We start from the raw sequence: 13,789 nt of genomic DNA, 5'->3' as shown, positions 1-13,789 counted from the left end.
GTTGACAGGGTCCAAGAGCAAAGCCCCCTTCAAAGCAGGAAGGGGAACCACTTGTACCTTTACTGCAGAGTACGGTGCCCCATGTGGTCCTCACACAGGATTGGATTAAAAAATTGAACCACGGGCTTTACAGAGGGGTCATTACATTTCTCTTGCTTTACTTTGCTCACATTTGCATATGTAATAAAGAGAGATGAAAGTTTTAATTTACTTTTTAAAAGGACACTGTGGGGTTCTTTGGAATTTAAAAGGACACCATGGACTCTTGTGGAGTTTATCTTATTCCATCTAACTAATTTGGTACTATGCATACTTCTCCCATGTGTAGTAAGAAGGAAAAAGAATGTTTTTATAGGATAATAGCCTTTAATACATGAAAACCTTTAGCTCTTAAATTTACAAGAAAGTTATTTGAAAATGTGGCTAAATTTTTTTGTTGTTGTTGTTGTTTTTGAGGCAGGTCTCTCCATGCACTTCAGGCTGGCCTTGAGCTCACTTTGTAGCCCAGGCTGGTCTCAAACTTGCAACGATCCTCCTGCCTCAGCCTCCTCAGTGCTGAGATTACAGGCATGCACCACCACATCCAGCTAAAAAAACAAATCAGTAAGAGAAAATGGTTTTATCCAGACAAGGAAAAATAATATTTTAGCAGTGAGCACGGCCTTGGGTTACCTCAGAGGCGATGGAGGTGAAGCTACTGCTGAAATGCACGTGCTTATGGATCTCGCTGCCATTGGCTGTCAGGAGCCAGTCCCCAAAGGCCTGGTCTTTGCCCGCCGACTGGTTGCTGTGGCTCTGGTTGGGCAGGAGCTCGGCCAAGTCCCAGTGGTACGATGGTGTGGCCCCGACCAGCGCGATGAGGATGGCTTCCGTGGCCACGTAGAGCTGCAAGAGCAAACACAAAACCAGACACTGCGGGCTTTGCCCTGTACATAGAAAGCTCGGGAAGCCTGCAACCCTTGCAAAGTCTGTTTCTTGCTTTTCAGTCTGTATACGCTACAGTAATGAGACATAAGAAACCAAGCAGAAACGTGCGGAGGAAGCTTCCCCCACTCCAGGGAGCAGGACCATCAGCACTCTACTTGTGCAACCCTTTATGTTTCTGCAGTTTTCCTTCCATGTCTGGAATAGATGTGAGACTAGAGACTCTCCTTCTGTGGTTTGACTTTGGAGGCCAGAGCCACATTACTGGCTCTGATTTTAAAAGACTAACATTCCACTTGTTTCTTCCTCCTCACTGCATCTTCAGCTCACATCAGCATCACAAGGGGGCCAGGAGCTCCTTGGCCTAGGACTTGCGACCTAGATAAGACTGTTTCTGACACAGTTTAGTGTCTCAGAAGACAGAAAATATATTAAATATCCTAAAACTATATTAAAGCAATTAAGCCTAATATGTACTTGAATAGATACAAAAATAAGGCACACAACTCATAAGATCTAAAGAAGTTCAAAATTCCAGGTATAAACGTTTATTTCACAACCATTAGCTATAATTTTTGAAATTATACTTGGTTTAACTATAGTTGTCCTCCACCAAAGAACAACTATTCCACCCATCCATTCAATAAGTATTTATTGAATCCATTTGTCATTTGTCACTGATGGTTCTAGGCTCTGCAGCCACTCACGGCTAGGTTTACACGCTGTCAAACCCCATGCAGCCATTGTATGCTAGGGCTTTCCATTTATATTGCTTCTTTTTGTTGGAAGATTATTTCAAGTGCAACATTGATTAAGAAAATGCATAGTCTGCTCCAGAGTGAAACAATCTTATTTTAAGAAACTATCCTTGTTAACTGTGACCATGATAAAAAACAGAGTAAATGTCTGAAAATTACAAAGCTTGTGATTTCTCCCCGGGATGTGATAACGAGCCCAGTGGATAGATGAGCCGACTGAGGCGCATCAAGGTGGAGAGGCTCCTCAACAGTTTCCTCTTCAGATTGCAGAGAATTCCAGGGGTGGCTCCTTCCACACCCTTCTGCAGGGGCATATTCAGCTAAGTGGATAAGCTAACAAGCCAGAGGCAGAGTAATTTATCATCACTAGATGATGGAATTACTGTCAAGGAAAGAGAAAAGGAGTCATGACATTGTATGCATCGTAACAGAAAGCTAATGTAAAACCCAGGATGCGATTTTCCCTCTCGGTGAGGCTGAGAGGATACAAGGCAGTCCCAATCTATTTTGAGTCGATTGACAATGGGCTTCTGAGACATGCAAGGCTGCCATAGGCCAGTATGTGCTGTGATTTATTATAAGATGCAAGAGAAAACATGTCCCCCAGTTTACATGCTTCCTGGCCCCTATTGGCACACAATTAAGGATGTTTTAGAATAGGAGGCAACAAGCTTATAAAAATAAAAACCTTAATAATTCCAAGAACAGACAGATTACACATTGAGCAGCAGCTATAATTACAAAGTCATCTTCATCTGTTTAGCGACTGCCCTCCCTGATTACAATCTTCTGGGATTTAATTGATGGGTATAAAGGCATGGAAAACAGGGGGCAAGAGAGTTCTTCTGAGATGACTCAAAACACATGTGCTGCTGAATGAACAGCCTTCAGTCAGGCAAAGAAAACTAGCCATATAATCTCTCTGAATGTGGTCTTTCCTACTTCTGTGCACATCACATGCGATGTGGCAGGTCCCTTGTCCTGCCCTGAACGTTTGAACTTTTCCCGTCCACCAAGGTGCAAGTGCAGATGTGGCCTTCTTGCCGTCTGCCTTCCCCTCAGCCCTCCAGACATCTTTCCCTGCTTCTGCTCACCCACAAAGCTCCATGTAGACTGCCTGGAGCCCACATTCCTTTCTGCACTGCATATTTACGTCTACTCACCTTTGGCTCCCAAAACAAATACCCAGGGCCTACACACTGGGCGAAGGAATGAGTAGGCGGCAAAGATGGACCATTAACAATAACAGCAATGCTCCTACAGTGCTAACTACATGCCAGTTCTAGTCCAGGTTTCCACTGAGTGTATACGAACACATCGTGCTTTTGTCTTGTTCTATGACACACAATGTTTTAAGTAAAAGGGGCAATGTTCAAAGGGGTCCTCTCATCTGAGTCGTGTTTCATTATGAAGGTCACCATTCTCAGCAAACACTACAATTGACAGAAAGTAGTTAAAAATGAAGAATTGGGGCTGATATAAATAAACCATTAATCATAGTACAGAGAATCACAATGCAGGAAACCTAGCTAATAAGAATTATCCTTATTAAACAGCATTAAACAGTTCCATGTCTAGCAATCTGCAGGCACAGTAAACATTTTCTATTTTTCTGTCCTCCTCCTGCCCTGCAGGGTCTCCCTAGCCCACTTAATGCACAAGTGTGTACACACACACACACACACATCCAAGGTAAACCTGCAGCTCTTCTATACAACGCCAGCCTCAACAAAACCTTAAAAGGATCTATGGCTATGCTCGGTTTTGCTGGCCATGAGGGAGACAGCGTAGGTAGACAGCAATTATACTGTGCGATAAATACTATGCAATGGGCATTGTGAGATTCGGTCAGAGAAGCGAGGATTAAACTCTGCATACAGGTTAGTTAGGTGCTCCATCCCGAGCCACATACACAGATCACATGGTTATAGGTAGTCAGAGATAGCTTAGCCCTGCATTAGCCATGGGGACGCACCACCTGCACACAGAACATGGAGGTGGTTTTCCCTAATGTGCCACCTTTGACTCTGACCATCTCACATAGCTCACACATCCTGTACCTTTTCCCCAGCAAACAAAAACATCCTCTCATTTTTTCTTCTACTATTACTCTACCACTTCCATGCACACATCTACCCACATATTTTTGTCTAATGAAATTGTAACCATCAGCAGATGGGCCTTAAAGCCACAATAAGAAACCACCATCCATTCTCTTTCCGAGTGGGACGAACAACATCCCAAATAAATCATCATCTCTGGCTCTACCTTCAGGGAAGGACAAGTGCCACAGATGGCTGGAGCTTTTTTCTTTTCCCTCTCCCTTTCAATGTAATTATAATTAGCAAAGTGACTAAAATGCACTAGAGGTTTGGAATTTTGAAAGTTTCAGAAAGTGAAGTATTAAAAGTAATTTTATATTGACACCATTATAAGCTTTTATAATGTGTCCCATAAATTATATCACCGCAATATCTTGCACTGTGAAGTCATGGTTGAGTATGATGTTTATTCTGCAAAAGAGGATAAATGAGATATGGAGCAATTAAGTGAATCATTCAAGGTTTTGAGTAACACTAATGACAAAAACCAGGATGAGAATGACAGCCACCTAACTTTGGGACCAGAGCCTTTTTCAGGGGGAATAAGCGGAGGGCACATCAAAGATGATTTTACTGTCCTTACTGTTAGTCTTTTATGCATTTAGTACTGAGGTATCAAATGCAGTAGCAAGACCTCAATCACGAAGGCAGGATCATGAGCACAGTACCCAGCACAAAGGCGGCATTCAATGGCTGCCTGATGTTATGGCTTGTGTCTAGATGGCCCCTCAAAGCTTCATGTGCTCCTAGGTGGGGCTTTTTGGAAGCAGCTGGATCTAGGGTGTGTGAACATGGATTAAGGATGTGGAATATCTGTATTAGCCCCTAGTTGGATTAGCATAGTTCTGGGCATGGCCAGAAGGATGTACTGAAATCAGAAGCCCTACCCTGGGTGCAAGTGACACCAATCAATAGACACGTAGCCTAGATAGGATATAAATGGAAAGAGAAAATGCAGGCTGCTTGCTGCCTCCTGCATCCTCTGCCATGGACCATTTCTCCCCTCCATGCTGCTCTGCCTTGGAGGCAACTATGGACTGAAACCTCTACAAACTTTGAATTAAAATAAACTGTTCCTCCATTAACTTGTAGGTGTCCCAGAAACACAAAAAGAAACTAAGAAGACTGACTTACCATATAATTTGTGTATAGGACTCAGCACTTAAATATTCTGCATAACTGGAGTGTAAGTATTCTCTTCTCCCTATTCTAATCCATCCATACCATGCCTCCATATCAGTTTCCCTGAAACTTCTCAGGAAGCTCTTCTGAATGAAACATATTAATGGAGAAATGATAAATTTCACATGGTCCAACTGCTAACTTGTCCACATCCAAGCTCTGTGTGCTGGCCTACTTGATTCCCCAAGCACGACTTAGCTCACTGTGTGCTGTGAAAAGCATGTGAGTCCGTACCTCTGAGTCTGAACCTCAGCTCTAGTGAACGTGAAGAAAATCAAATCTCTCTGAACTTCATGCTTTGCTCCAATAAAACTTGATGCTAATGGTACATCCTTTTCTGACTTACTTGTGCGTAACTATACTACCCTATCTTGAGGGTTAGAGGGGATGCTTCTCTAGTCCGTAGCAGGTTGTGCCACATGACACAGACAGTGTGTATGGTGCTTCCCAAAAATTAGCTCGCAGAGTCGGAAACAAGGTCTGGGGTAGAGGTGGAGATTCTGCATTTCTGATCAGCTTCAACAATGCTATTGGTCTGGGCCACACTGCGCAGCAAGGAGAGAAGAGCAGTCTCTCTGCTACACGTTTTCCACCTGAAATGACCTCCCCACTCCTCTCCAGCCTCAGCTCCTTTCTAAAGGCCTCAGTGGACCACTCCCCTTACTGTCCAATGCAGTGCTGGCTGTATTATTTACTGGGAAAATACTGCTTTGTATCATTACTTGTATAGGTAGAATTCAATTCTAATTTTCTAATGACTTGTCATGTATGAAAGAAACATAAACATACTTCCTCCAAACCACATGTATGCACATGGCCTATCGTATGTGCTTTTCAAATTGATTCCTTAAAGAATGGTGTGGTTAAAATAAAAATAAATTAACCAATAATTCTGGAATGTTGTTTTTGTTCCCAATATTAATTAAGACTTTGGACTAATTATTTTATCTGCATCTGTTTCTCTCTTTCAAGTAAAGTGGGAATGTTATCACCTGACCACCCCTCCTTCTGTTATTTCACTTTAATTTTTTAAAAAATTTAGCAAAGCACCAGCACTCTGCAGCATATTATATTATGCACCTCAGATGATAACAAAAATGGTTAAGAAGTTCTGACTTTCCTTCCCTCCAGACACAGACACTCAAGTGAAGATGACAAACATATCCAAAGCTATAAATACAAGTCAGACTGTGATGAAAGCTAAATGAGGTACAGAGGAAATGACATTCACGAGAGCACCAAGAAAGTAGATGTAAATTCCACCTAAGGGAATCAGGAAAAAGTTGTGGATGTGATACTTGAACAAGGTAATGAAAGACTGCTAAGGAGTTAATTAAAACAACACTCAGGAGAGGGAATTATTTGGCAAAAGCAACAGCCCAAGCAGAACCAAAAGAGTCGAGAATATATTTTTGGGGTCCTGTGAAATACTATAGGGTTTACTCAGCTTTCGTCATCTGAATATCCATGCAAGTCTTCTTTTAAAGGAATTCAAGGGGGCTGGGGATTTAGCTCAGCGGCAAAGCGCCTGCCTGGCAAGCGCAAGGTCGTGAGTTCAGTTCCTGGTACCGGAGAAAAACAAAAAAAAACAAACAAACAAAAAAAAAGGAATTCAAATATTTTAAAACAAATAAATTAACAAAAATAAAAAGTGGTATCACTTGCCAGATGAGTATTATTAAAAATAAATACAATGTAGCAGGTGTGTTGGTATCTGTCTGTAATTCCAGAGCTTGCGAGGCTGAGGCAAGCGACTGCAAGTTCAAGGCCAGCCTGAACTACACAGCTAGACCCTGACCTGAAAAATAAAATAAAAAAACAAAACCCCACACTGTTACAAAGGCAAGTGTTGACTAGTATACTTTTATCCAAGGTGGGTCACAAGAGAGATTTGCAGGCAAGATTTTGGGGGCGCTGAAAGCGAAGGCTCAGCTGTTACTTCTTCTGCTCAGAGCATGGGGCGGGGCTTCGGCGCCTCACATTCCCGTCATTACTGGCTGGCTCACCTCATGGGTGTGGCGCAGCAGCTGGGCCTGCAACTGCTCCTCCCTCCTCTGGCTCCCTCAGCTGCTCAACTCCTTGGCCAGGCATGTATTTAAGGATCTGATGAAAGGCATCTGCTCGTCTAGGTTGCAGGCAGTGAGAATGACACACATGATCAAGTCTGATGGGCTCCACATCATCTTCCCTTCCCTTCCCAACAGCCTGCCCCACAGACTTCGAGCTCCAACATCACACGCTCAGACTGGAGCCTTACAAGGACTTCTGAACCAGGTCCCACTATAGTGTTGTCAAATTTCTATAATACTTTATTGATCAGTTACAAACATAACCACACACAGGTGCACATGCACATCTCCATCCTAGCAGTTCTGCTTCCTTCCTCTCCGGCTGGATTATGACTGACACAGCCGCAAACAAATATGGCAAAATACTAGTATTTATTAAATCTGGAAATAGTGACAAGTGTATTTGTGACATTATTCTCTGCATTTTTCCATTTGAAATGCTTCATAATTTTAAAAATTTTAAAAGAAAATAAACAATAAATACAATTAAATAGACATGTTATCAGATAACATTTTCTGCTGACGTCTGAGCCATCTGTAATTCTGCAATTCTAGTTCTCTTCTTTGTTAACACAGAAATATCTGAAAATGTTTTGAGAAGTTCTAGCTTCAAATGAGACTTTCTCCTTAGGTAAACATAAGGATTAAATAACTAACAGGAATAATTCTCTCCATGTATGAGTTAATGCTATATAAAACAATTTTCAAATAGCACTTAACTCTTAGTAATTAGAGGGTAATTACTAAGAATAGACTGCTCTTTGGGTAGCAAAGTGCTATCTATATTCTTTGAGAATGCAGAATGAGACAGGATTAAAAATATTTCATGGAATAATATGGACTCAAGGAACAAGTGGAGTGCTATCTTTGGACATAGAAATATGTCTTCCTCTTGGATGTGGCTTTGATAGAGAAGAAATCTCTCCTGAGAGGAACATGATAGGTGAGGATAAAAGTTAATTTTGAAGTAAAAGGAAAAGATTTAGAAAGTTTACACCAAACAACCTCTATTTTATCCGTAAAATGGAAACAATGAGTCTCAGGGGAGAAAGAGGAGAGGAGTCAGAAGTTTGGGCTGGAGAAGAGTCGTGCAGCTACTAAAAAATATGAGGTTGTTCATTTACGAACACATCAAGGCATTCAAAATATTGCCAAGAGACCAAATTGGGAGATGAAAAACAGATGAAGACGCATATTTAAATAACAAAAAGTCTGAGAGGGTAATTACTAAAATGTGAGCGTGATTTACTTGGGTGATAGAAGCTCTGGTGATTTTTCTCCTTTTATTTTGTCTTTCTCTACAATCACCATATACTCTCCATGGAATACCACATGACACTAGCTGGTTTGAGCACTTGGACACAGAAGTCAGAGAGGAGACTGTGTAGCCATGTGTTGTCAGACTTGATGACCTCTTTCCTTTAAGACAACCCTTTAACTGCAGTGGTGAACCAAGCGAGTATTGGGAAAGACTCAGTCAAGTAATTATGCAATTCACTACTGGGCACTGAGAAACTTTAAGAAACTTCAGTCTTGCAAAATGAGTTCAACTTTCATGATCCAGCCATTTCCTAGTGCACAACAAAGGCTAAGGGGTCATTCGCCTAAGCCCACTCAGATATCTTGCATCAGAGCAGTGCATCACTCAAGCCTAGTACTTTTTCTGCCCTGTTCACCTTGCCTGTTTTCACAACTGCAACGACTTCCTTTGTGCTGCTGGGGGATGTAATACCTTCTCTGTCTGGGTACATGCTCCTGCAGTTTTGGGTGCTGCACAAGTATCAGGAAAGAACGCCCGCTTTCAAAGAATGCCCCAATTCCTGAGAAGTACTAGGCCCTAAGGGGCACTCTCCACCTTGTAGAGGTCTCTTACAATTATCTCCACAGCCACCCAACGTCCTGGGAAGATCAGACAGATGTGCAACTTCCCCGCTTTACACCAGGGGGCAGTGTCTGCCTAAAGACAATAACTTCCTGAAACCAAGTGTGGCTTTGGTCTTTGGACCGCAGAGCCCCACCCACATAAATGGCAGAAGAAATGCAGGCAAAGACGCTCCAGTTCGTTGTAGACTCAACAGACTCGCGCTCCAGGCCACTGCCTGAGTTCAACTCAACTATGAGGGTAGAACTGCAAGCAGCAGAAATTGGTTCAAACCAGCACAGAATCCCGGTAGCTGGTCACCTGGCTTGAGGTCACCAGGGAGCAGCTCTCATTAATGCCACAGGTTCTCATCCTGGCTGAAGCCCTGGTAGTGCTGAGGGCTGATCTTAACAACTGTGGTACAATAAGGTCTTCACTGGTGCTACCTTTGCAGCCATATTTCATCGAAAGGAAACCTTCCCATTACTCGCCCATGGAGGGAGGGACATGGTGACAAATACAGCAGGGAGGGAGGCAGACTGGAACAGTGCTCTGCACCTTGCACAAAACACACTCTACCCCACTCTGTCCCATGTGGTGTTAAGTGACCACAACTCGTAGCCATCACTGATTAAAGGAATATCAACAAAAAGAATGAACCATGGTTCCTACTGCACAAACGGAAGCATTCTCTCCACATACATCCATCTTCTTGTCTTTACCAATTTTGTGGCTTGGAAAAGCAAAATTAATAAAATAAGAATAAATCATAAAAATGATCATATTTGCTTCAGATTTTAAAAATACAATACAGCAGATCTCTTTTGTATCCTACCTACAGCTCGATCTAGCCCTCCTTCCCAAGAGGCCATCCAGTCTCCTTACTCCACTTCATGTGCTGATGCTCACAAACCACGCACAGTGAGGTTTTAAGTGTTTTTAAAGTCTGTACTAAAAACACTTAATATTTCAACATTTCAAATTTATACTGTATTTTCCATGCTTTCTTGTTTCATTTAACACGTGCTTTAGAGATTCATCTACGTTTGTATACAGATTCAATTCATTCACTTTAATGAAGTTCTACCAAATTTATCTCACACTTTATCTATTCACTTTTAAAAGCCATTCAGGTAGTTTCTAATTTGTGTTATTACAAAGAGTCTATAATTATTGTATCCTTATACACAGGTCCAAGATATACTATAAGCTGTGTACCCAGGAGTTCACTGCTGGGTTTTCAATTAACTAGATGATGCCTAGTTGTTCTCTAAATTTCTCATTTTTATCATACTCATACTTCTGGAGTTTGCTAATATAATAAGTGGGAAATGGTATTTTACAGTCACATTAGTATGCCTGTTCTTGATGACCACGTAAGTGAACAAACCCTAACCTTTCCTGTGTTGGCTCTGACAGTTTCCTCTTCTATAAAATACTTGTTCACTCAGTCTGCTTTCTAAAGTGCTATGAAAAGATGTTTATTGCACAGATACCATTAATGCTTTGGTAGTTCTAGGATCTGAAAAATGAAGTTACATAACAGTAATGCCTTCCTGAACACCTCAATACTATGCCTCAACAGGAGGTTCACAGCACAGCATCACAGTTTTGCTGGCGAAACTAATACTTGTTACAAGCTACATGTCTTGTTGGTTAATGGATATTTTAAATTCTGTGCAAATTATACTATAACCTTGGGAAAATGAAAAGGTTGGAGCCTCTGGCTTCAGGCAAAGAAGCAGGGTCCATTTTTGTTTTATGTCTAATAGAAGCAAGAAGCAAGAATTTTATTTCAACCTGCCTCATCCAGACAGCCTGGCAAGCAAGCACATATATACACAAACAATAACAATGGGCATCAGCCCTTAAATACCACTGGGAAAGACCACGAGTCAGAAGCTCTGCGGAATTATTTATATTTAAATACAGTGCCACGAGTAGCTCTGACCTTGGGAAAGGCAAATACATTTTGATGTTTATAGGAATTTTTATAACTGTAAAACTGTAAATCTCATTGCTTATTCAAAAGTCAACTACTTTTACATAAAGTAATCCTTTCTCTTTAACTTTCTTTCATGTACATTAAGAACACATATCTTTGTCATTAAACCATTTGCATCCTATCATCCCACAGAGAATTGGCAAAATCCTCATCTATTCTCTATATCTCTGAAAGGTGAACAATATAGATTCAAGGTTGTATTTGCAAGGAGTGTGAAGGCAAGTCTCCTAGCAAAGGAAACAGAGAGTGAAGTAATTCTTTGATGATCTACTCGACTGGATGGGTAATTCAAAAAATCAGTTGACCTAAGACCTTCAGAGTTGATTTGGATATATAGTTTTATTTTCTTAGTTTGTTGTGTCTTTGTTGTTGTTGTTTTTGTCTTTTTGACAGAGGTTCTCACTATGCAGATCAGACCGGACTTGAGCTCACTATGTAGCCCAGGCTGGCCTCGAAATTGCACTGATCCCCCAGCCTCAGCCTCCCAAGTGCTGGGATGACAGGCATGCGCCACCACACCCAGCTATTCTCTTAGTTTGAACCTGGATATATCTGAAGTACAGAAAATTAAAAACCATTTTTTAAAATAATAGCAATGGTCCTGAAGGAGGAAAACAAAAGGGTCTATGAAGTTTCCAACTGCATCCCACCATTCCCATGCCTTTTCTCTGGGGTAAACCATTATCACAGGTACAGAAAGGGCTAAAGCCATGGACCCTTCTCTCTAGCAGCGTCACTGTGGAAATGGTCTGCGCCTTCCCCAGGCAATGGTAAGACAAGTTCCTTGATGTAAAAGCAAATAATCACTCTTTCTATTTAAGCAAACTTTGTGAAAGGGACCTTTTACTTATCCTCTGTTAGAGGAAGGACCCCAAGAAACATGAAATCATCCTATCATCCCTCATACAACTGTGTATAGTCACCCAGCACTCCTACTCATAGACCAGCTCTCCAAGAACACTTCCAACCAGACACAACGTGGAGGTCTGTGGAGAGCTCCATTCTCCCAGGATAGCTCTAGGGGCCCTACAACCACCTGCGTCATGCATCTCAATGGGACAGGGAAATCCGAGCTGTGAAGGCATCACCCTTGCCTGGACTCCTCCACTGGTACAGGAACGGGCACCTCCCCAGTCCACATCTCCAAGACAAACGGGCGAGTATGACCAGTGTCACTCTGAGACCTGCTCTGTAAGAATACTGGTCATGTGTCAGCCAAAGCTGAGGGAACAATCTTGTCATGGGCTTTGGTAGCAAACTCAAACCAAATGAGTCAACAATAAACAAAAGCAAGTAAAGAAACCTAACAGGTCCTGACCCAGAACACCATCCTTATCAATACTACACTCCACTCAAGACAGACTTATTCCAAGTCTACCTCTCTAGGTAAGGGAGAACGAAATGACACAGGAAGTGGAAGGCAAGAAGAGGGAGGTGGTGAGGTGGGACTATTCAGTAAGGTTCTATGTTCCTGGACTTGTTGGTTAGAGACCAAGAAACCACTATACATGAAGATCAGACATCATAACTGCAATTCTGTGTTCTCTGTATTAGAAACTCTTATGGTTTAGCATAAACATTTTTCTTCCACGGAGAAAATACATTTAAACCTAAAACAACGAGCCTAAAAGAATTTCAGAATACTGCTTTATTTATGAGCGGAACAGTTGCTCTGTTAAGAGGAAGAACTGTCTCATATACCAGCCCATCATTTGAGCCATTTTTCTGGCTGGCAATGAAATCAACTGAATTTTCAAATATTTTAGTGGAACAAAGATAATCTATGTTACCCTTTACCCCTAGACTTCCTATTGAGCCCCCGCCTTATGCAAGGTTTAGAGAACTTGCGAACCCGTGGTTTTACCCAAGACCACCCTCTACTTCCCACAGACATTAACTAACTTTTTAACTGTGGGCCGCCCCACCCCACTGCCATTAGAACACAAGCCTCCTGAGAACAGGAATCAGATTTGTTCACTACTGAACCCCTGCCCTAAGAATATGCCATACACTCATTCAAAGAATGCACTACAGAAATAAAGGAGAGGCTCATATATTACATATAAGGGGGAGACACTCACAAAGAACTCTGAATGGAATGTCTTTCACATAATGAAAGAAGCAACTGATGGCACACGGGCCCTTTAGACTGGCAGAGGAGTGACTCTTGCCCGGCAATGTTAATCCCTAGTGACCTTTAGTGTATGGAACCGGTAAGTTCAAATTGGGCTGCAAGTAGGTTCTGGGAATTTTACACAAAGAAGCGATTCTGCAAGGTTAACCACACATTGTGGATGGCATTATTCGACTTACACAAGTCTGAACCCAAAGCTAGCTTGACTGCTAAATGATCTAGCATAACTCAGACATAAACCCTATGCAGAGGAAGACCCTGGAAGAGGGAGCTCCCTCAAACCCAGGAAAAGTTGGTAGGAGCTGAAGGAGGCCGTCCTCCATCTATCTTTTGTGTGCAGTTTTCAGGGCTGTGTCCTGGATTCCAAGGTGACAGCGCCACAGGTTAAGGAAACAATTCCCTTTCGCTTTTGCAGTGTATTCCAGGTGATGTAATTGTGCGTCCCTTATTAACCAGCCCCCGGGCCCACGTACCCCCCACAGCCTTTTCATCACCCGAGGTGCCAGGGCAGCAGGCCCAAGAGAAGCCCAGAGGCTCTGCCCGCGCCCTCGCGCTGGGGACTCGGGCCTGTGCGCGCCGCCCTGCCCTCCGCGCCCTGCCCCGCGCCGCCCCGGGCACAGAGCAGAGCCGGCCGCCTCGCCGGGGCGGGCTGGGGACTCACCTGCAGCAGCACGGCCAGCAGGAAGCACAGGTACATCTGGTAGATGCCCATCTCCCCCACCGCCTGGAACGCCTCCTCCACCTCCATGGCCGC

At 42.7% G+C, this 13,789-nt stretch overlaps 1 protein-coding gene and 1 long non-coding RNA gene across 2 annotated transcripts in view; one reads left to right on the top strand and one right to left on the bottom strand.

The window, feature by feature from the left end:
* Positions 1–13,789, bottom strand: part of Slc22a15 (solute carrier family 22, member 15) — a gene marked incomplete at its 5' end in the record, with an annotated part of 76,581 nt that extends 62,792 nt beyond the window's left edge. The window contains 2 exon segments of the mRNA XM_005389035.2: positions 673–885; positions 13,697–13,789. Coding sequence (XP_005389092.1) covers positions 673–885; positions 13,697–13,783 — 300 coding nt within the window.
* LOC106149013 overlaps positions 13,405–13,789 on the top strand; it is a 36,970-nt gene continuing 36,585 nt past the window's right edge. Inside the window, exon 1 of the long non-coding RNA XR_001234890.1 lies at positions 13,405–13,726. This is a non-coding gene — a long non-coding RNA (uncharacterized LOC106149013). The remainder of the gene's footprint in view (positions 13,727–13,789) is intronic.

Source organism: Chinchilla lanigera, unplaced genomic scaffold, assembly GCF_000276665.1.
Source record: "Chinchilla lanigera isolate Chin_1 unplaced genomic scaffold, ChiLan1.0 scaffold00034, whole genome shotgun sequence".
NCBI lineage: Eukaryota > Metazoa > Chordata > Mammalia > Rodentia > Chinchillidae > Chinchilla > Chinchilla lanigera.
This window is presented reverse-complemented; position numbering and strand designations above follow the sequence as displayed.